Source organism: Lissotriton helveticus, chromosome 2_1 (assembly GCF_964261635.1).
Source record: "Lissotriton helveticus chromosome 2_1, aLisHel1.1, whole genome shotgun sequence".
Taxonomy (NCBI): Eukaryota; Metazoa; Chordata; class Amphibia; order Caudata; family Salamandridae; genus Lissotriton; species Lissotriton helveticus.
The window spans coordinates 244468125-244490486 of NC_136059.1; the positions used below are offsets into that span (position 1 = coordinate 244468125).

Genomic DNA, 22362 nt, shown 5'->3' on the forward strand with positions numbered 1-22362 from the left:
TCAGATTGCAAATACTGTAAAAAAGTGCTGCAAGACTTCTCGAAAAAAATCCCAAGACACCACTCAGTAGCCACTGTCATCAAAAACCTCCAATGGCTCCCTATCAGAGAGCGGATCACGTTCAAAGCACTTTGCACTGCCTACAAAGCACTTCATGACTCAGACCCGACTTTTTTCAACAAACTTTCAATTGGTACACTCCAAGTCAAACTCTACGCTCCACGATGGCCAAATACATTGTTGTCCCCTAGAGGCGCTAGGTGGCGCCAAACCGTAATGGCCGCACTGGAGTGAGGCTCCCGCCCGACCTGGCACTCTTTACAATCCTTCATTATCCTGATCGGTCAAATTGACCTGGAACCCTTACAATCGGCTCCACTAAGGTACCCCGCGCACAACGGTGTGTCACTTGCCGAATTTCCGCGCCCGGCCGCCTTGGGAGAAGCCGGCGCTTCCGGAGCGGGAGTGACTGACGGAGCGGAGTCTGCACACTGCCGGACCCTCGCACTGGGAGAGTCCGGGGATCAGCGGCCCACACAGCGCGACGGACGGAGAGCGGCGCGGAGGCCGTGTCCCTTCCCCCCCTCTCCCCTGTGGCCGGCCCGAGAGGAGACTGAGACGGGAGCCCCGGCGCTGGGCTGTGCAGCGAACACAGATTTTGAACTGCCGCAGCTTCCCGCCAAGGACAGCGCCGTACATTGCGCCCAGCCGGGAAGGCTCTGGCGGCTCATCGGGCCGCATCGGAGGTGAGGGGGTTCGGGCGCCGGCATTTCGCGCCTACTTTGCTCCGCTAGTATTGCCTGGGCTGGGGAGATCTGTGACGGCCCCCTGATTGTATTCCACGGCGCGCCTGTCGCACAGCGCGACGAGACAGCAGGGAGGAGCGGCCTGCATCGGCCTGATCTGCACCGCGGACCTGCGCTGCGTGGGAGCCTCCACTACTAGCTACGTCTCTGCTCCACCTCATAGTACAGGAGCCCTGGCGGGGAGACAGTGTGTGGACCTACAATCTCGACCTGCGTGAACAAAATAGGGGGCTGATCTGCGAGGCCACGTGGTTACTGGAGGTCTGGCCCAGGCGCAGCAGAAATGAAATGTTGATTGACCGTCCCCTGGGAGTGGCTGCTGGGCCCCTCTAATACTGTGGTGCTGCCTGGCTCGTGGAGTGGGCTCCCTATCTGGGTGGCGTGGATCCCAGACTCCAGAAAGATCTGAAAGACACTGTGAGGGCACCCCCTCTCCTAGGGGGAAAATCTGACGATCTAACTGTCCCTGAGGTCGGCTACACCAGCTAAAGGACTGGATGAGTGACACGAGGCAATCCAAAGCGCGACCGACGCCCGTTCGCCCAGCTCTGGCGACAAGGTAAAATAGGAGACCTCACACTGTACAGCTTGACTGCCTGTGCCCCCCACTGTCGGATCTCCTTTCGTTGTGACTCTGGCGGCTTCTTCACTGGCGGCGACCCGGACCCCGAGGCGCGACATGGGGCGCAACGATGCCAGACAGTCCAAGATACCGTTTGAGTCCAAGAAACCTGCCGGGAGAACGTCGGAAGTGGAGAAGACCCCCCCTGCACAGTCCCCCCCGGACGAAGATTGGAAAACGCTCCTGCTTGGAATGCGGCAGAGCTTGTCAACCATTGACGCAAAGATTGACACCATCAACACGCGAATGGATAGTGTGGTGACGAGACTGCAACAACACGACACCCGTATCAAAGAAACCGAAGACAGGATTTCTGTGCTGGAAGATGGGGCGACGACAACCACCAAGCAAGTTACGCAAATGGATAAACTGCTCAAAATAATTGCGGATAAAAATGAAGATTTAGAAGCGAGGTCCAGGCGCAATAACATCCGCGTCCTGGGCCTTGCGGAAACAACAAACACCGGGAAACTGGAGATCTTCATTGAAAAACTGGTGGTGGAACTGTTCGGACAAGATTCTTTCTCCCCGCACCTGATAGTGGAACGGGCACACAGATCACTTGCTGCACCTCCCCCCCTTGGGTTGCCTCCGCGCCCTATCATCGCCCGCTTCCTGAATTACAGGGACAGAGACGCAGTTCTTCGTCGCGCAAGAGAGCTGGGCACGGTACCCTATGGCAACGCAACGCTGTCCTTCTTTCCTGATTTTACCCCCTCGGTACAAGATGCAAGACGCAAATTTGCCGCCGTGAAAAAGAAACTACAAACCCACGAAATCCCATGTACCATGCTTTATCCTGCAAAGTTAAAGGTCACGCACCGTGGCACTCACCACTTCTTCACCAACCCACAACAGGTGGAAGATTTTCTAAAGCTGCAGAGGAAGGACAGGCTCCGGGAAGAGAGGGAGGAACGACGGTCCAGGTCACAATCTCCGTTATCCCAGCAAGACTAATCATAGCAGCCTGTAAAACATCGTGGTACCATCGCCGGTAACGGACATCCTCTGTTCTAGATGCGACACTTACTGGTGAGGTAGCACTTCAAATTTTTTCTCTCACCGATCTACAACATTGACAAGTGCCGGATCACCCACCTCCGTCCCACGGCCGAAATCTGGGACTGGTCCCGGATGCCAGTGGGTGCAAGTAAGGAGGTGGAGGGCAGGTCTGGCGCCCCTTAGACTACGCCTCCAATGGGCGATCCCCATGACTCCTTTCCCCCTTCTGGGGTCAGGGTTATTGTAGTTATGCTGTTGTTTTTGGTACTGTTTGGGGTGGGGGAGGGAGGGTGGGTGCTGAATGCCCGGCAAGTTGGGGTAGCCGGAGTGGGAGGGTGGAACGCATGCACTGCCTCAATGATTATCAGTTCACTTGCTACTCTAGTAGGTGGCGGACATTTCAGTGTTGCGGGGTGGGAGTTGATCCGGTCTGTTGGGGTTACCGGAGGGAGGAGGGGAGCGAAGAGTCGGCTAGTTCCTTACACTGTTTTTGGTCACTTGAAGTTGTGTCCCAGAGGGAGGAGACCCCAGGGTGGAGGGTTGGGTATGGTCCTAATATGTCATTCTGCTGAAATTTTTTCGATGCATGTTGCTACACCTGCTTGTTCTATTTACTTGTCATTGTGGGGATGGGGGACGTAACTGATTCGCCACCTGAGCTCCGGCTCCAGGTGTTGTCGTGGAATGTGCGAGGGCTCAATAACCCTAGAAAGAAAAGACAGGTCTTGGGGTACCTGGACAGGCATGGGGTGGACATAGCTCTTCTGCAGGAGACTCATCTGCTGCCGAGTGGGTCCCCTCTTTTCGCATCCAGGTGGGCCTCGTGCAGGGTCTTTTCGTCTTACTCCAGTTATGCTAGAGGGGTCACGATCCTTGTTCGTAGAGGGGTAGGATTCACCCTAGCGGGCACTGACATGGACAGTGGGGGGAGATACTGCATGGTCTGGGGGAAATTGTACTCTCACACAGTGCTCATCGCTTGCTACTATGGCCCGAACACAGATGATCCGGCTGCACTACTCACGTTGTGGGGCAAAATTCAAACCCTGGGCATAGCTCATGTAATACTTGGGGGGGACTTCAATACAGCCGTCCAACCTGTTCTAGACAGATCGCACCCGCAATCGACGCATTACACTAACACTCAACGCTCCCTACTGGGACTTCTGGAGGATCACCATTTAGTAGACGCCTGGAGACACTCACAGCCTACCATGCGCCAGGGTACTCACTATTCAGCAGTTCACTCTACCTGGGCTCGCATAGATTACATCTTTCTAGCGGCAGGCCTCACACCCTGGGCAGTTCGCACCATTCACCTGGCTCGTACCTTTTCGGACCACTCACCGGTCCTCCTTACCCTGCGCGTCCCCCTTGAAGTCTCCCCTTATTTAAGCTGGCGCCTCAACCCCGCGCATCTTGCAGATTCAGCCTTTAAGTCGGAACTTGAAATGGACATACAGGACTTCTTCGACCGTAATATTAACTCAGTTGGCAGCCTAACTACTGTCTGGGAGGCTTTCAAAGTCACCGTCAGGGGCTGGTGTATTTCCAAAGGTGGTGGAGTACTCAATCCCTGCGGGGAGAGCTGCGCAAGTTAGAGTCCGAGTTACGCACACTTGAGAGGGAAGTCACTCGCGGCGCGACGGGAAATGAGAAACGAGCTCAGCTCAGGGAGAAGATCAATGAATATTCGGAAGCAGCGGATAAAGAGAGTCAATTCCGAGGTAAACCCTACATGGCGCGCATATATGGCGAGGGAGATAGGCCGGGTAGGGCCCTTGCCACAGCTGTAAAACCCCCTCGACATTGTAATTACGTTACCACTCTGTGCGATGAGCATCAAGTGCCTCAGAGGGACCTGCCGGGGCAGCTCCGTGTACTCACGAATCACTACAAGGCGCTGTACTCTTCACAGAGGCGGGTGCCGTTGGAGCTTCATACATACCTTGACGACACGGCTATTGCCTGGCTAGGCCCGACGCAACAGAAATTCTTACACCTCGAACTAGAGCTGGATGAAATAAAGGACGCCATAATGTCCATGAAATCTGGTAAATCCCCGGGATCGGATGGGCTACCGATAGATTTCTATAAAACCTACATCCACATCCTTGCCCCCATCCTGAAGCAGGTGTATTACTCGGCTCTTGAGGAAGGCACACTACCCGATAGTATGAGAGAGGCTCTGATAGCGTCACTGCTTAAACCAGGTAAGCCCCCGGAGCTTTGCGATTCCTACCGTCCCCTGTCACTTTTAAATACTGATGTCAAAATACTAGCTAAAGTGCTCGCGACGCGCCTGAATCTTCTTATGGAGAGGCTGGTCCTCCCTGATCAGGCGGGGTTCGTCCCGAATCGTGCGACTTCGCACAATCTTCGCACAATCTTCGTACCCTGCAGGCGGTCATGCAAGATATTGACCCCAAATGTGAAGCAGCTGCAATATTCTTAGATGCTACCAAAGCATTCGACTCCCTTGGAGTTGCTGGAGCGGATGGGTACTCCATTCAGCTTTTTGGATTGGATAAAACTTTTGTACACCAAACCTCGGGCTTCGGTACTCCTAAACGGGTCTCGATCCGCACCCTTCGAGATACATAGAGGAACCCGACAGGGATGCCCGTTATCTCCAGTGTTATTTGCGATAGCAATCGAACCCCTGGCAGCCAAACTCCGCCAGCACCATAACCACAGGTCCCTGATATACCCAGAACGTCAACTGCTCGTCTCATTATACGCGGACGACATGACTTTATACGTTCATAAACCGCGAGACAATCTCAATCCCCTACTGCGTGAGGTTACCAAATTTGGAGCGATAGCGGGGGTACAAATCAACTGGTCCAAATCAGCCCTGTTCCCCCTCACTGATAACACTCCCCAGTTCCCCCTTGACTACCCGCTAGTATGGGCACGAGACGAGATAAAGTACTTGGGAATCGTCGTGACCAGAAACCGTGATGCTCTGTTCAGAGCGAACTATGGTACGGTCCTTGACAAATTAACGGACAGCGTCACGAAATGGATTCATCTTCCGCTGTCCATGGCGGGGCGCGTTTCCATGATCAAAATGGTCATACTCCCTAAGCTGCTGTACCTCTTCACTAATATTCCCTATAGTCCTGGTCCACATTTCTTTAAGGCGTTGGAGTCCCAACTCTCCCGACTTATATGGGGGGGGGAAACAGGCTCGGCTAAAACTGACGACGCTAATGTTACCTTACCACCTGGGTGGATTTGAGGTGCCGAACTTCCGATTGTACTATGACTGCGCACAGGGCCACTTTGCTTCCTACTGGCTTCATCCCCCGCCGTTCATGGCGCACCTCGCTGTGGAAGACGGATATATGCGACCAGAAAAACCGTCGGGGTACCTTTATAAGGAGGTAAGGGTAACGGACCGGGACCCAACCACGGTAGATTGTACGGTACGCGCCTGGCGTAGAATCGCAGAGCGTATGGGAGTGACCCTTATGTATTCCCCAACGATGATTCTGGCATTTGACCCTAGAGTGAGCATTGCCCGAGAGGAAATAGGCCGTAAACTACTCTCCAAACTAGCCCTTTACAAATGGGGAGACTTATACGTGAATGGCAAGTTTCGCACGAAGGCTCAATTTTTCGGGGAGCACACTCCTTCTGTTATGGACACATTCCTATACACGCGGCTCCGACAGAATATCAAATCTGTAACACCGCAGTTCCCTGATGAGCCGGAGACCTTTGCGCCCCTGCATGCACTGCTACAGCAGGACACCCCAAAACACGTCGTTTCCATGCTATACAACCACACATATGCATCTTCCGCTCCCCCGGCACTGCGTGCGAGAAGTGACTGGGGCGAGGACTTAGACCCTCCCCTTTCAGATGAACAATGGGAGGACAGCTGCTCCCATACAGTTTCGGTGACGGGAAATGCACGCCTCAGACTGATCCACTATAAATTCCTCCACCGCCTATATTACACTCCTGCCAAACTGTACCGATTTGGTCTTCGAGAAGATGACCGCTGCGCCAGATGCGGACAGGCAGGAGCGGACTTTATGCACTTAGCGTGGTCATGCCCGGCAGTCGCGCTGTATTGGACGCAGGTGACGGAGGCCATGTCCACAATGGTAGGGATAGAATTAGAAGCCTGTCCCAGGGTTGCGTTGTTGGGGCTCCCCACCGCATCGAATAACAGATTCCGGAAGTTCACTGCAATGGGCTTCCTCCTTGCAAAACGCCAAGTGGCGTGCAGATGGGGCCGGGGCCGTGCCCCCAAATTCAAACTATGGTTGGCGACAATGTCAACCTGGCAAGACCAGCTGCACAGTTACGCTGAATTACTTCCACATAAATCGCGTCCCAAGGATCTATGGGGCCCGCTCACTGCCTACCTGCTCCGCGCCCAATCTGCTGCTGAAGCTGGTAGTGACTTCCAGTTGTGAGGACGTGATGGAGCGCGCCTGACACCCGCCTGCTGGGACACATCCGGCTGGGATTTATTGCCTGCAATGCTCCTCTACGCGCGATTACTAGAGCCGCCGGGGGGGAGGGGTGAGGTGGCACTTGGATCGCTCCCGGTGCGCACGAGAGTAGAAGTGGTGGCCTACTACCTGTGCTGCTTGGCCCAGCTAATCTCCTCCCTCCCACCCCCCCCTCCCCTCGCCCTCCTTCCTCTCCACCTCCCCCCTCCACCCCCCCCCTCCTCCATACCCTCGCGCATTGCACATGATTCGGCATTTCAGGGACGAACAACGCCCCCACGCCAGGAGACTGGCATAGTCTATACACATAGCCCCCCCCCTCCCCTAGTGGGAAGCACATGCCTGACCGTACACTAAGAGGTGCTCCATACATACATACACTCCACCACTCGGAGTCACAACACACAGGACTTGGAATCCGGAGACCCTGACCGTCCAACACCCACACTGGGGAAATCACAGATGAATAGGAATGACCCTCTTCGTTCTGTACCGAGTTGTTGTTAATGTTTACAGTGCGACAAAATGTAAAAACTAGACCTCAAGGAAATACGAACTGCAATTAACGGACAGTATGCTTGCGGTAATACTCTTCATTCTACAGCTTTGTATGACAGTTAACGCGGCCGGCCCAAGTGGGTTGTAGGCGACATGCTGTGTACGAAATTGGCACCGAGCCCAGAGCCGGGGTATGTGATTGATCTGTACACTGTCGCTGCCGGCCTGCCAGAAGGGGTTGTAGGCACAAAGCTGTGGTTTACCTCTGTAATAACAATAAAGGTCTTCAAAAACAAAAAAAAAAAAAAAAAAAAAAACATTGTTGTCCCCTAATTGAAAACGCTCCACCTGTGGAGGCAAGAGCTTCTTTTTGGGAATGAGCGCAACCTGGAATTCCCTACCACTTCATATTAAGAGCACAGCTAATCCCTTCAGGAAGCTCTTAAAAACTTGGTTTTTCAGGACATGCTAGCTGTTTGCTGCCCCTCTCACACATCTCCTCTCCAGTATCAAAGCTAGCGCCAAGGCACCCTCAAGCAATCAAGCGCTTCAAAAAAATATATTAACATGACATAACAGAAGGTACTTTATCTTTTTCCATTTTCAACCAAAAGTTACATCGTTTCTAAATAAGCAGGATTTGAATGGTGCACCAAGTGTAATGATTTCAGGAATGTCGAAAATGTGAGAGAAAATTAAAATGAGTTTTATAGTTAAGTAGGAAGCAAACTATATATTTCTCTGTAATAGCTATATCATTTTTCTGCTTCCAGTTGTTTCCATAATGTCAAAAGAAAATGCCACAAAAGACTAGAGGGGCAGCCATAATTAACTATTTCCATGTTGCTCGCTTATAACAGTAACCTATTTCGTTTACCTGATTATCCGGCCAATTCGTTTCACAAACTGCCTGTAGCGTGCTCTGTTAAAAGTTTCCAGCCCAACAGCAAGGAGCTCCAGTAAGGAATTAACAAATGCAAAAATCTTCATCATCTCCTGTGCTGTAGTTTTTTCAGGCGTATAGCTGCCTTAAAATGCAAACAAATAAAAAACGTTAATTAATGTATGGAAAATGTCAAGACTGTGCCAACATTGAAATTTACACCACCAGTCAGTAAAAGTGAGCAAGTAATAGCACACTTTTCATGGAACATTTAATTTTAGTAAAAGCCTCTAAACATGAGGCACTTTACACAAGGTGCCTTGGAGCCAGCGGAGACATTCTGGCAGAAACCAGAAGGCAGTGGAACAGTGTGTGGGCATATATGTTAAGAAACAGTACTAATCAGAACACACTTCCACAGTTTTCCCATACATAAAAAGTACACAGTCACAGATTTCCATTTTACATATATTAACTTAGTAAACATGTAATCAGGAGTGAATGTGATTTGCATAGAATGACTCTATATTGGACTATAATATATATATATATTCACTGAAAAAACCATAGGTTATACACCATATATAGTTAGGAATTAGCATTTAAAAAACCTTATTTTACTCACACAAAACCATTGAAATTCCATATATAGTTAGTTGCACTAACTATATATCGCGCACCCGCAATCCACTGCTGATGATGTCACATATTACATCATTCATGACATGGTCAGTGACATCACTGATGACATCACTGATGACATCTCAAATGACATCACTGATGACATCACTGATAACAACATCCAGTGATTTTATGTTTCTGTAAAGTTTAAATATGTCTTACATATTGAAGAATGAGTGGATGTATAAGTGTCTGGATGAAGGATTTAGTAGGTGCATGACTGACTGTATGAGTGAGTGATTAAATGTATCTCACTGAGTGCATGGGTTAGTGACTAAACTGTCTTAATTTGTGCATCATTATGTCTGTTGTTCTGTAAACTGCTGCATGTGTTGATCAGTAGCTATATGAGTAACTATATGGGTTATTGATTGATTGTCCAAGTATTTGTATGGGAGACTGAGTGTGTGTGTGGCTGGCTGGGAGGTGTGTGACTCTGTGCAGATCAATGTGTACTTATATCAATGATTGTATAACAAGGTAAGTATGTGTTAGTATATGTTTGAAAATGTAAGGTGCTCTATGTTTAACTGTATAGACAAGAAAATGGAAGTGTGATTGATTCTTTACAGGACTGACTAGGTGTGTGAGTAACTCCATGGATGAGTGGCAGAGTGTGAGTGTCTGTATAGGTGTATGAGTGCATATGATAGTGTTGTAAAGATGAGTGATTGTATGTATGAATGATTGTATGGGTGAATGAGTGAATGTGTGTGTAGACGTAGGAATCAGTGAGTACATATGTAGTAACTAGTATTGGTGTGTCAATGGTTTCAAAAATTATACTCTGTATTTAACACTGGGTGAAACAGAGGTTATATTAAAATGTGAGGAGATGCATTGTATTGTCACATGAATGATATCATCAGTGATGTGGTCATTGATGTCAAATGAGATGTCATCAGTGGAGTCATCAGTGATGTCATTTGAGATGTCATCAGTGATGTCATCAGTGATGTCACTGACCATGTCATGAATGATGTAATATGTGACATCATCAGCAGTGGATTGCGGGTGCGCGATATATAGTTAGTGCAACTAACTATATATGGAATTTCAATGGTTTTGTGTGAGTAAAATAAGGTTTTTTAAATGCTAATTCCTAACTATATATGGTGTATAACCTATGGTTTTTTCAGTGAATTTTCAAGGTTTTGTAAATGCTAATTCCTAACTATATATGGTTTATAACCTATGGTTTTTTCAGTGAATTTCAATGGTTTTTTAATAGCAAATATCTATAGCTGTAAAATGTATTCTTATTTAAATCCAAAAATATATTTTATATGTTTATTAATAATTTTTTTTAAATATTTTTTTTGTTTCGCTCCCGGTCCGTTGACCGGGAAGCTTCCCGTTAGCTCAATTTGATGCCGCGACCCGGTCCGCGAACCGGTAAAAAATCAACATAGTGACGGTATCGCGTTGCCGCGTAATGCGTCTTATGACGTACTGCGTTAGCGCACCCGGAAGTGCCCCGGGGCGCGGACCGAGGCGCGAAACGCAGCTCCCCGGAAGCGATCCGCGGCGCTTCGCGAAAACGCGACGTATCGCGTTGCCGCGTAATGCGTCTTGTGACGTACCGCGTTAGCGCACCCGGAAGTGTCCCGGGGCGCGGACCGGGGCGCGAAGCTTAGCGACCCGGAAGCTAACCGGGGCGCGTTCCGCAGCGCGTAACATGAGCGTGAGAGGTCATGTGACTTGTTAATAAAACTTTTCATTGGTTCATTTCACTTTTGGTTTCATAATGATGTAAGGCTAGGTCAGGTGACCTAAAAATAACACTTTTCATTGGTTGAGAAGTATTGTTTTTCCCAAATGATGAAAACCCCTCCTTCTTTCCTCACTCTGACTTTCATCATTGTGAGAGGAAGACCTATTTTGCTTGTTGGAAAATGGCTTCATTGGTAGCTTCAGCTGGTGGACCCCCACCACCACCTCCACCTCCTCATGGGAAGAGAGGACCACCTCCCCAGGTCATTACCAACACTGAGGAGGAAGATGAAGAAATGGATGAGGAGGGAGAAGAACCACAGTTCTTAGAAGAGGTGCCCCGGGTTTCCAGAAAGAAAGCCAGTTTCATCTGGCAGTTTTATTCGATCCCTCGTGGCCAAAAAAAAGTCAATGCGAGGTATGTCACCTGCCGCATATGCAAAGAACAATTGTCCAGAGGGACGGACAAAAAATATAGCTATGGAAATCACACAATGCACAGGCACATGACAAGGAAGCATCCACTAAATTACAGCCGGGCGGAAATAAGGGATATGCTTGACAATCCAAGACCAACTCCTGTGGCCAGACCAACAATACCGATTTCTCTAACACCAGAAGAGGCACGGGAAACTGTGCCAAATATTCAAGAAAATTTTGGGCACATGATTCACTTATGTATGCACTGTCGTGCATTATTAGCTTGTGGCAACATGAGCATCAATGCACTCAACCTGGCGTATGAACACCATGATTGCCCTAACCGCCCCCAGTAATTTTTTTTTGCTCCTGTTGAGCCCTTTTCAACGCCTGTTTTTTGTTGTTTCCCCCCCCCAAAAAAAAAACAAAAAAAATATAAAATCGTTCAAAAAATACAAAAAAACAAAAAATGTTCAAAAAATAAAAAAAAATATAAAACAACAAAAAAAAAAGTTCTTTTCAGAACTACCTTCCCTTTCAAAAAAAATTGCTAGAATGTTTAGCACTCTGGCAAGCTCTATTTCTTTTGGTTCGCTCCCGGGTTAGCTTCCCGGTACGCGGACCGGGAGCTAACCAAAAAACATTTTTTTTTTTTAAAAGTGTAAGTATAAGGAAAGTAAACAGAGAGTGATGTTAAAAGAAAGACAGCTATAGGGAGTAAAGAAGAGATGCTGTTTAATAGATCTATTTACCGAAGAAAAGACAGAAGAGGGTATAATTGTGAAAAACAAAATAGATAACGAAGTGAAAGAAAAAAAAAGAGAGTATAACATTAACAAAGAAGAGTTTCTTGGAGAATGTGAGTGAATGTTCAAAATAAGATTAAAACATGAGGAATAACAGAGAGAAAAAATAGAAAACAGAAAACAAAAAATAACAGAAAAAGATTAATTGAAACAGCAAAGAAATGTAAGTAACATAGAGCCATATCATCAACATAGGCAATAAAAGTTTTGCAGCTTTTATTGGCAGAAATGTGTCGCTAAAGCTGCTTTTGTGGCAGAAAACTGCCGCTAAAACCACTTTTGCACCAGTTTTCTGCCAATAAAAAGAGCAATAATTTTATTGGCTGTGTTCATAATATTCCCCTTAGTGTGCTTCAACTACACAGAGAAAGCATTATGAACAAGTAGTGATAGAGTGATCAGTCAAAGACACTAAGAGTAATAGAGACGGAGTGAGTGAACAAGAGTGAGGAACTATGAGAAGAGAGGGACTGAGGAAAAGAGTGGAAGGAGTTGAGTAAGTAGGTAATAGAGAAAGGAATGAGGAAAGTAGCAAAGGCAGGAAACTGAGGGTTAAAGAAATGAAGCTGTGGAACTAATAGTAGGTGAATGTGATAGAAATGTAACGAAAAGAATACAAAACATTTACCTTATAATTGTCGTTAAATTACTCACTTTTTGTTTTTATACTTTCAATCTGTGAAAGAGAGAACAAACATTTGAAAAATATTAAAACATGTATTTAAAAATTAGAAAAGACAAGGGAAAAGATTGAAGGACAAACAGTTTTTCAACAACTTTGACACTTACAGAAGCTTCTGCTTCTCCAGGCCCCCTACACAGTCCTAAAGATATACATTTTAAACTAACAGTATCTTGATGCAGATGAAGTGAGGCCTATCTTAAAACATGGTGCATCTTTTGCATTGCTGTTGTTTCAGAAAAGTGTCGCAAGACACTAACATTTTAAATAATTGCTTCAGGATGCCAATAAGATGTCTACTATCCAGAGGTTTGGTTGAGGTGAGGCCTACTCAGGGTTGCAGATGAGATTTACACTTGTTGAAGAGTACAGAGGAGATAATACATGTGAAGGTCTACCAATGAAGTGAGTCATGTCCACTGCACTCTTGAACAAAGTCCAAACCTCCTATGTTTCCCTGGACAGACCTAAACTTGATCTGCACAATGTGATTCGTAATGATAGGAAACACAGGTGATGTAAATGAAATACGTGCAATTTATTTTGCTCATTTCACAATCACATCACTTGTGTTTCCTTTGCTTAGGTATCTCATTGTGCAGATGTAGTCCAGCATATGAAAGAATAAGCAGACGTGCAGCACTGCATGCAACAACTTTGACACTTACAGAAGCCTCACCTTCTCCATGCCTCCTACACAGTTCTACATATACATCATAAATGCAAACAGTACAGAATTAATTATACATGTTAAATGGTTTATTTTTGCTGTTCTCAGAATGTATCAAAATTCACTAAAAACAGTGACTTGAAGGTATTCATCATATAACAGCGGGGAAAAAAAAACACAATCAAAATGATTGTGTTTAAAAAACCCATACAACATAAGAAATCAAAATTCAGAACTCCTTAAAGTTAACTTACTTTCCATGACGTCCAAGGATGTCCTATGAACAGCTTACACTCTTTTGTGCTGTTATTACTTTCAGCCCGCCAGTTTCTGAAAGAAAATCTCCATCGTTTTTAAAAACACGTTACATCCAATAAATGACTTCTTGCTCTCTACCACAAGTTTCCACAAGGCCAAATCTGGTCAGAGCCATTTATAACTCTTGGATTTCTTGTAAGCCAATCCCGTCATTTGGCATTTCCGCAACTTTCAGAATTAAAATGTTGAAGATCATTTTCACAATCCTGGAATAGTAATATCTTCCCCTTCTTGCTCAGTCATGTTCTACATTTCCTATGACACTGATACTGCTTACTATGAAGCAGACTTACACTACCTCTATGACTACTACAATTATTTAATTCTCTACATCACTTTCAATCACAAAGCAATGTAAAACAGTAGACAGCGTTGCAGACTTACATTCCCTCTACTCTATGTTTTGATTGGCTGCTTCAATTAGCTTATAAAAAGAAATAGTTTTTCAGAACTCATTCAAAGTGCATGTATTTCTCCATGACGTCCAGTGTTATGGTAAAAAGTTATGTCTCTGTACTACACTTATCCTCAAGGCCAAATCGTGTAGGAGCCATTAGAACCTCTTGAAATTCCACAGAGCACATCCCAAGATTATTTCCCTAAAATTTTGGTTTTAAAAACACCAGGTAAGAGTTTTTAAGGTCATACGGCAATTTTTTTGTGAAAATTAAAACAGAATCGTTGCAGAATGACCAGCCATTTCTAGACTTTAAATAAGCTGTGTAATGTCTTGATGTTATTGAAGGGCCGTCATGATATATAATTGCTGCAGTTACAAAAGTCCTTCCTGATATTGACAACTGCGAAGCTACAAAATTTTTAATTAAAGTTGTCAATTTTGTTCCATCAGGCCTACATCGTTGGAACATTAAAATGACATACTGGCCATATGTTCGTATAAATAATGTTGACATCATTTCAGATTTACATTGGCTACACTCCATGTTGTGATCAGCTGCTTTTACTAGCTTATTAAAGGAGACTGATTTACTGTCTGGCAAAGTTAAATATATAAATCTTTCTGAGTCTACACTAGTAGTACTTGATACCATACAGTTCTCGCAGTCATGCTGCCATTGATAAGAAAGCCCAAACAGCTGATCTACATCTACACCTTCAGCATGCAATACATCAAGCATATACATTAAAAACTCCTGACAATCTTGCTGAATATTTTGAGAGAATTGTGTTTGGCCTGAACATCTGTCTAACAGATTTCGAATTTCAGACACACTTTCTATGTTTCTTCTATCAGTGCTACATTTCTCTAACACAGAATTTAACAAACTGCAAAATCTTTGATCAGAATTGACCACAATCTCTTCTTTTACATTTTCTAGAGAAAACAAAACATTAACCACTACATTAGCATAGCAGTTGACACCAGAACTGTTTTCAAATTGAAAACCAACAACATCTTCAACAGAATCCTTTTTGTTTCTGCTTGTAATTTTAGGTTCATCGACTTTTCGTCTTTTTGCTACAACCTCCCCAGTATTGGTCACATTTGTTCGTTTCCGGCCTACCACACGTTTCTCAAACAAAGGATACTGAGGCAAATGTGACGCATACTCTCTTCTTAACCTATTGTATTCCTTAACACAATCTAGATCCGCACAAATGTTTGTGACATCACACTCAATCAAGTACAATCCCGATAAAGTTCTAACTCGTGACAATGCCACGTATGCCATACCCTCCTTGAACACAGAACTGCCAATATTCACCAATGCACAGTCTACACTTAAACCTTGCGATTTATGGATTGTCACCGCATATGCCAAGCAAACAGGAAACTGCTTACGGCGAACATATAAGTCTTTTACAAGCAAAAATCTAGCAGAGCAACGACCAATTAGCTGTACTTCCTCAATGCCATCAAATTTAATTTTAAAAAATTCAATTCCATCTCTATTTCTGTATTTTACAAAATCAACAACATTACCCATTGATCCATTTACCAGACCTCTTTCAACATGTAAATTCCTTCTTAAAATTATACGGCAGTTCAAGCACACATTCAGAGTCTTTTCAAAACCTGCAGTTTTAGATATACTCTTCTCTAATGAATCCAATTTTGTTTTCAGATTCTCAGACAAAATAATTGTTGATCCCATATGCTCTACTCTGTCAATAGCTTCCAGTTTCACAATCTCTTGCTTTTCTAAATGCAACATTTTGTTGTTGAATTTGGCACATTCTGCAAGAGTTGGCATCAAACATATTCCAGATTTCTTATCAGTAATTTTCTGAAAAATATTCTCAGGCACAACATCTTGTTCTGGATATAAATTTGACAGTAATCGTGCATGTAAAGCTTCTTTCCCATGCTCGGTCACTTTTCCAATTCTAACATCTTGTAGAATAGTCTTGTAAACTTCATCCTTCGCCTGACGCATATTTTCATGCAGTTCAGCATAATTGAAGTTTAACCATATATTGACGTTGCCAATGCTGCCTAGGCACTTCCTGGTATCTTCATGCGTGAGCATTTTGAACACAGGTTGCCCTTTCACTGGTGTCAGCTGCAGAAGATCTCCGAAAACAATGATGTGTTTGCCACCAAATAACACATCATACTCTGTTTTGAGAACTTCTTGCATCCTCAAATGCACAAAGGCAAGCATGACATTGGAAACCATGCTTACTTCGTCAATGATAAGAAGTTTCATTTTCCTCAAGATTCTTGAAACTTCAAAACAAGCATCTCCAGATAGCTTGTGATATTGTAATTTGTTGTCATGCTCCACTGGCAGCATCAGTAAACGATGTAAAGTAATCCCTTTAATGTTATGTGCTGCCAGTCCAGTTGGAGCGGTGACAACACAAGACAGCGATGACTCTGTCCTTTCCTGCAAATAGCATGAAATTGCTTTAATGAGGAAACTTTTTCCAGTTCCCGCTTCTCCACTCACGTACAGTCGGACAGGCTTCAACGACGTACATGAGCATTCTTTCTTGTCATGACTTAATCCATGATCAATTTGCATGGTAACTTCGTCATATATTTTCCTCTGCTCAACGTTGAGTTGTCTTTCCAACTCTTCTAAGTTAACCGCATCCTCCTGAGCATGTGCCATGGCTCTTTCCACTTCATTCATGGCAGTGGCAGCTTCATTTTCGATAACAGGTCCTCCTAGTGGATCCTGACTCAATGAAGCAGAACTCTGACTGTCCTGAGAACTGTCTCTGGCAATCTCGGCTGCAATCGTTGCTTCCTGCTCAATTTCCGCATTCAACATTTCTACATATTTGGGAAAAGCAGGACATTCTATGGTCTCCTTGGCGGCATTGAAAGAGTCTTCGTAACAGAGGAAATCTCCAAGCAGTTCCTCTTCTGCACGCCAAGGCTTGAAAAGTTGCAAAAGTGCTAAATAGAAAAACTCCTTTTTTTCAGGAGATTCGCCACTCAATTTTCGATGGTTTACCAAGTGGCATTTTCTTTGCTTGACCAGACATCCCTCACTTCCTATTACAGCATACACTCCTTTCTCAGTATCTTCTTTGATGTTCCTCTTGAATATGTAATTTTGAAGAACCTCATACAGACAAACATTGTCGAGGTGACTGCTTCTATTTGGATAATATGTATCCAACATGTTGGTCTTCAAAATGTCGGTACTGTTTGGCTCCTTTTCCGCCAAATACTCAATTTCCCGCACAGGTTTGAGAACTCGATTACGCGTTGCAGCAAGACCAAGACTCGCCCAAACGATACTCCTGGACTTGGCATAGAGACTTGCTGAAGACAACCGGTCAGAGCATTCGTAAGCTCCAATTTCTCGATGCGACAACATCTTCAGACTGAAACTGTACAACTTCTTGCTGAGGCTCTTTTCATGGGAAATTTCCTCCCACATATCCTTCAATTCTGTCTTCTCTTTTTTGGTGATGTAAGACGTCACATACCGAGCCACAGCCATACAGTTATCAGCCACAAACTGTATATCCATGTTAGCATTCCACATGGACAAAATCACCGGGTTGTAGTCGTTGATGTACTTGGACTCTTCGTTCCTCTTCAAATTGTATGTGTTTTTAGGTGATTTCTTCATGACATTATGTCGCAGCGAAGACATCAAACTGTTTACTCTTCCTTTAGAAATCACCGGTCGTGGAAAACCGAAACGACATTTGGTGTAGAACTTGTCCTTGTTTCGGAATTTACGACGGCAGTACTTTCCACATCGATGGCTTTGGAAACGCAGAACTTTTTCTCTTAGGCTTTTCTTCTCCTTTGCGTTTGGAACAGCACACGTAGAATACTGTTGGATGAAACTCATCACTGAGTCTTCTGGATCCGTTCCAAATTTAGGTGCATCCTTGATCCACAGCAACATATGTATATGAGGAGCACCTCTTGCTTGGTACTCCTTTCTCCAGAAGAAATCCAACACCTCTCCAAGAGGTGGATTCTTCTTATTCATGATGAAAGACATCATAGCTTCAAATCTATGATTGAAGTACCTACATACATTGACTGGATCCAAAGAGCACAGTTCTCCGGGTGTCTTGAATTCGATGTTATCTACGTTAGCATTTGCCTCTCGTAGAAATTCAAGTAAGTCTTCCCAGCCATACTCGGCACAGCTCAGAGTGAGGAACCATGTGGGAGTACCTAAGTTCCTCAGCATACATTTTAAATCACCATGACGACGGTACCAGTACTCATTAGTACCACGCTGACACGCCATGAGATTAATCAGGTGAGAATCCAAAATACTGTCTTGGACATTGACTTTATCCATAAAGTCACTTGCCGAGATGTTTTGCATGTGTATACCACTTTTCAAGATGTGGTTCACTGCATATGACAGTCCAGACAGATCGCTTTCAAACAGGAGATGAAACAAATAGGGAATGCATTGTCGAAACCTAGCATCTCCTGCATACAATCGCAAAGTCCGGTATTCAGAAGCAGGAATTTGATGAGGTCGCTCATCATATCTTCCTCCCTGACCTGTTGGAAAAAGCTGTGGGAAACACCGAGCTTCCAAACTTTCCTCCCAAACACTAATGGGACTCCCTTTGGCTTGTTTCATTTGAAACAACTCAATAGCATTCCCCATGACTTCCTTGGAATGCAAAGGATGAACACTATAATGTTCATATATTTCTTCACTAGTAGAGGGTTCTACTTTCTCAATTTGACCAGCACACAAATCGCTATCCTCTTCCTCACTTACTTCCTCTTCTGCAACATATACATTCTTATAGTATTTATTATTTTTTTTCAAATACAATGTTGCCTTTTTAACTTTCCTAACATCTACTAAATCTTGCCATATTTTCTTATTCTTTGTCGGAACCCCATTAACTAAGATAACCAGAGGTTCCTCTTCCACTTTTTCTACTCCAATTGTGTTAATGTTTTTCTTCAAATCTAGAGGCAAATAAACAACTCTTCCCTTTAATCCTCTCTGTAAATCTGATGGAGGCAATTTCCCTGTCTTTGGCTCCATTCTTACAATAGCCTGAAAGGGATGGATACTTTGAATCAAAATAGATTCATAAGTATTTAAATCCTTCAATTCAGAAGGAATCTCAACCAATTCCAGATTATTATGAACTGCTCTAGCAGGCATCTGGTTTTGATTTAATTTGCAACAACAATAAGTACACACACGTTGATCCAATCCCAAATCAAAACAATTTTCTACCATCAAGTATGTTGCGAAATCCTTCCATTCACTATTATTTTCCCTTTCACTTTTTGCATATAAATCCACTAACTTAGTCTGATTCTTATAATAAGTGCGTCGACAACACACACAAGTGAAATTAGGCCTCTCACTTGATTTCACCTCAAACGTCGCAATTTCCCTCTGGAAATTATCTGTACTGGAAACCTGTACACTATCTTCCACATGACCCTCTTCTTCTTGCTCAATTTCAACATTCTCCTCTTTACTTCCAAAGTAACAAAACTCAATTTCTTCACATATATTCTTCACATCTATTTCAGAACCATGCAAAAGAGCAGCGCATAATTGTTTAAGCATAATTGCTGGACTCTTAGCATAATACAACATTCTAACTAATTTCCTCACTTTATTATGATGCACTGCTAGCATCCTGAAATGATGAAAAACACTCTGGCATACTCTCCTGGAAAGACAAGCCAGTGAATGACCATGCAAACCTGTCACTTCTCTTACTCTGCAAGGATCTAATTCTTGCAACAACCTTATTTTCTGCTTCAAACTTTTCTTATTAAATGACCGTACAAAATCACAAAGCAAATTGATGGAATCCTGTCGCACACTGCAAATACTACTACACTTCCAGGTTTACACAGGACCCTTAGCACATCTTCCTAAAACCTCATTACCTAACACCTCTTCTGCCTCTGTTGTCACAAGTTTTTCTTTTTCAACTGGACAACCATCTTTCACTTCATAAGCACGACCACTGGTGTCAACTGCATGCACCAAATCATTATCCTGGAAATAACTCTCCTCATTAAAAAATGCCTCACAGCTTGAACTATGCATCCATTCTCCAGAAAAAACTTCACAAAAATTACTACGATTAACTATTCTCTTCCATCTACTATTTCTTTTGAAATCATAAATTGCCTTGTTTAGCTTCCTAATTCTATTGATTATCAAAATAAATAACTTACGTTTAATTTCAAATGCCTGATCAATAACTTTCTCAACTTTTTTTTTCTCTTATAAAAAACCAGTTTCTGTTGACCTTTCTTAATATTTTTTAACAAATTGCCAATTATCCTGTTGCGGAACATTCGTTTACGAATCTCCCTAAACTGTTGTTTCCTTCTACTATCATGCACAGAGTTATCTCTTGGTCTAGCAGTAACATTTTTAATTGGCCTTTCCTTTCCATTTGAATTCCTTCTCGTTTTATGGACTGAAACATTTTCTGTAGTAATATTTTTTTTACTACACATATTTCTTATGAAATATTTTGTGCTCTTACCCGGTGCTTTCTTCGTGACTTGACAAATCTTTTTGTTAGAGGACTGCTGCTTATTTTCTTTCACCTGCTGTCTTTGACGTTTTGCAGCCTTTCTCTGTCTTTCTATTGTTGGCATGGTGAAATCTTGAAATGATCTGCAGTTGAATCTGTGGTAAAATATAATAAAAAATGTTATTAACCATTATTACCAAACAGTAAAACAATAACAGTGATCAAAAACTTAACACACTACTTGACATTTTAAATAGAAGATTTTTTAGTCCTTGCAAATTTACAATACAGAAATAGCAGAAAAGAAATGACATTTATATTTATGTTACCTGTGCTATTTTATATGTGAATCTGATCTAATTTTATGAGCATATTTTAATATTTTATTGAAGACACTACACATAACCTGCTTTTGAAGGTGTCTTTATTTTTAAATTAAACGGTTTACCTTTTTACTTTTTATTAACTATAAATTTTAAAAATAAATGTTTATATTTCCATAGGCTCAAGCAGGTCAGCTTCCCATCCTATGTCATATAATTCGGACAAATCTGCATCCTCATCACGCTCTTCTTCATCCTCAGGATTTAAATCATCCAAGGGATCAACATCCACTGATGTTTCAATTACAAGTTCAATGATGAGGTCAAAATCAACTGATTGCAGATTGTCGCTCATGTTGAGGTTGTCTTTATCTTTAAAGAAAGATAACAACAATGAGATGTTGCAGAGTAAGAGACAAATCTCAGAGATTATAATAGTAAAATTGTTTAACAAGAGTAATATTTTGCAGCTATTATTTAGCCATGTCCAGCAATGCTGAGCAGGTGAAGACTATGTCTAAATTTTCAGTGAACAGGACTCATCTCTTCTTAACCTTGGATAAGCCTCACCGACTCTGTGTGTCCTGCACATACTTAAATGTAAAGGGGCAGATTTATGTTAAATGGCACATCCCCAGGCATGCACCAGTTAACGTGCACCACTAATCTGCCACCCATGGTGTGCCGTATTTACAATCAGATAGGAGAAAGCTTCGTCAAAACCCTGCGACTGCTTTAAGCAGGCATAGGTCTTGACGCAACATTGTGGAGATGGGGCACCCCTGAGCCTTGCTTGAGCTGCATCGCACTTGCGATACAACTCCAGCAATCACTACCTTTACAGCACAGATACGTCACGCATCTGTGCCATTTTTGCCCCATGATGCCCCGTATTCTAAATGCAGCACACCATGGGTGGCGGAACAGCGGCGCAGGATGACTGACACATCCCTGGTGATGCACCAGTCATCATAAATCTATCCCTAAGCTTCTTATCTTGTTACAGATGAACCGCCATATGTAGCATGAAACTATTTTGCATTTCCTAAATAGCGAATTTTAAGGAATAAATAGCAATTCTTTACCATTCCTAATTTGCAATGAGCAAATTGCTAATTTCAAGTTACCCATTCATTTCCATAGGCTAGGAGGCTCATAGGAATGAAGGTTTAATTTGCGATTAGCAATTTGCTCATCACAAATTAGGAATTTTTCCAAGGGTGCAGGGGTGTCTCAAGAACACCCTGCTGCACCCCTGAAAAAGAAATTTGGGGGCATATGGCACACATACATGCCCTAAGGGCATGTGTTGGCGTCATATGGCACCTTTTGTTTTTTTGAAAAAAAGCTTTTTGAAAAGAATTCACAAATTACCACCAATTTACCACAATAGTTTCCAAATCCTTAATGTCATTTTTTACATATTTTTTGTTTGATACATTGCATTTAAGTAGTCACAAAATTTGCAAATCCTTCAGTGCAATTGCAAAATAAGGAATACCAAATTTTGCTACTCCTTATTTTGCATCAAAC

The 22362-nt window shown here is 43.6% G+C and overlaps 1 protein-coding gene across 1 annotated transcript in view; it reads right to left on the reverse strand.

The window, feature by feature from the left end:
• The window catches only part of EPG5 (ectopic P-granules 5 autophagy tethering factor), a 582198-nt gene that overhangs the window by 441234 nt on the left and 118602 nt on the right, over positions 1-22362 (reverse strand). The window contains exon 9 of the mRNA XM_078674745.1: positions 8278-8428. Within this exon, the coding sequence (XP_078530871.1) occupies positions 8278-8428 (151 nt within the window). The remainder of the gene's footprint in view (positions 1-8277; positions 8429-22362) is intronic.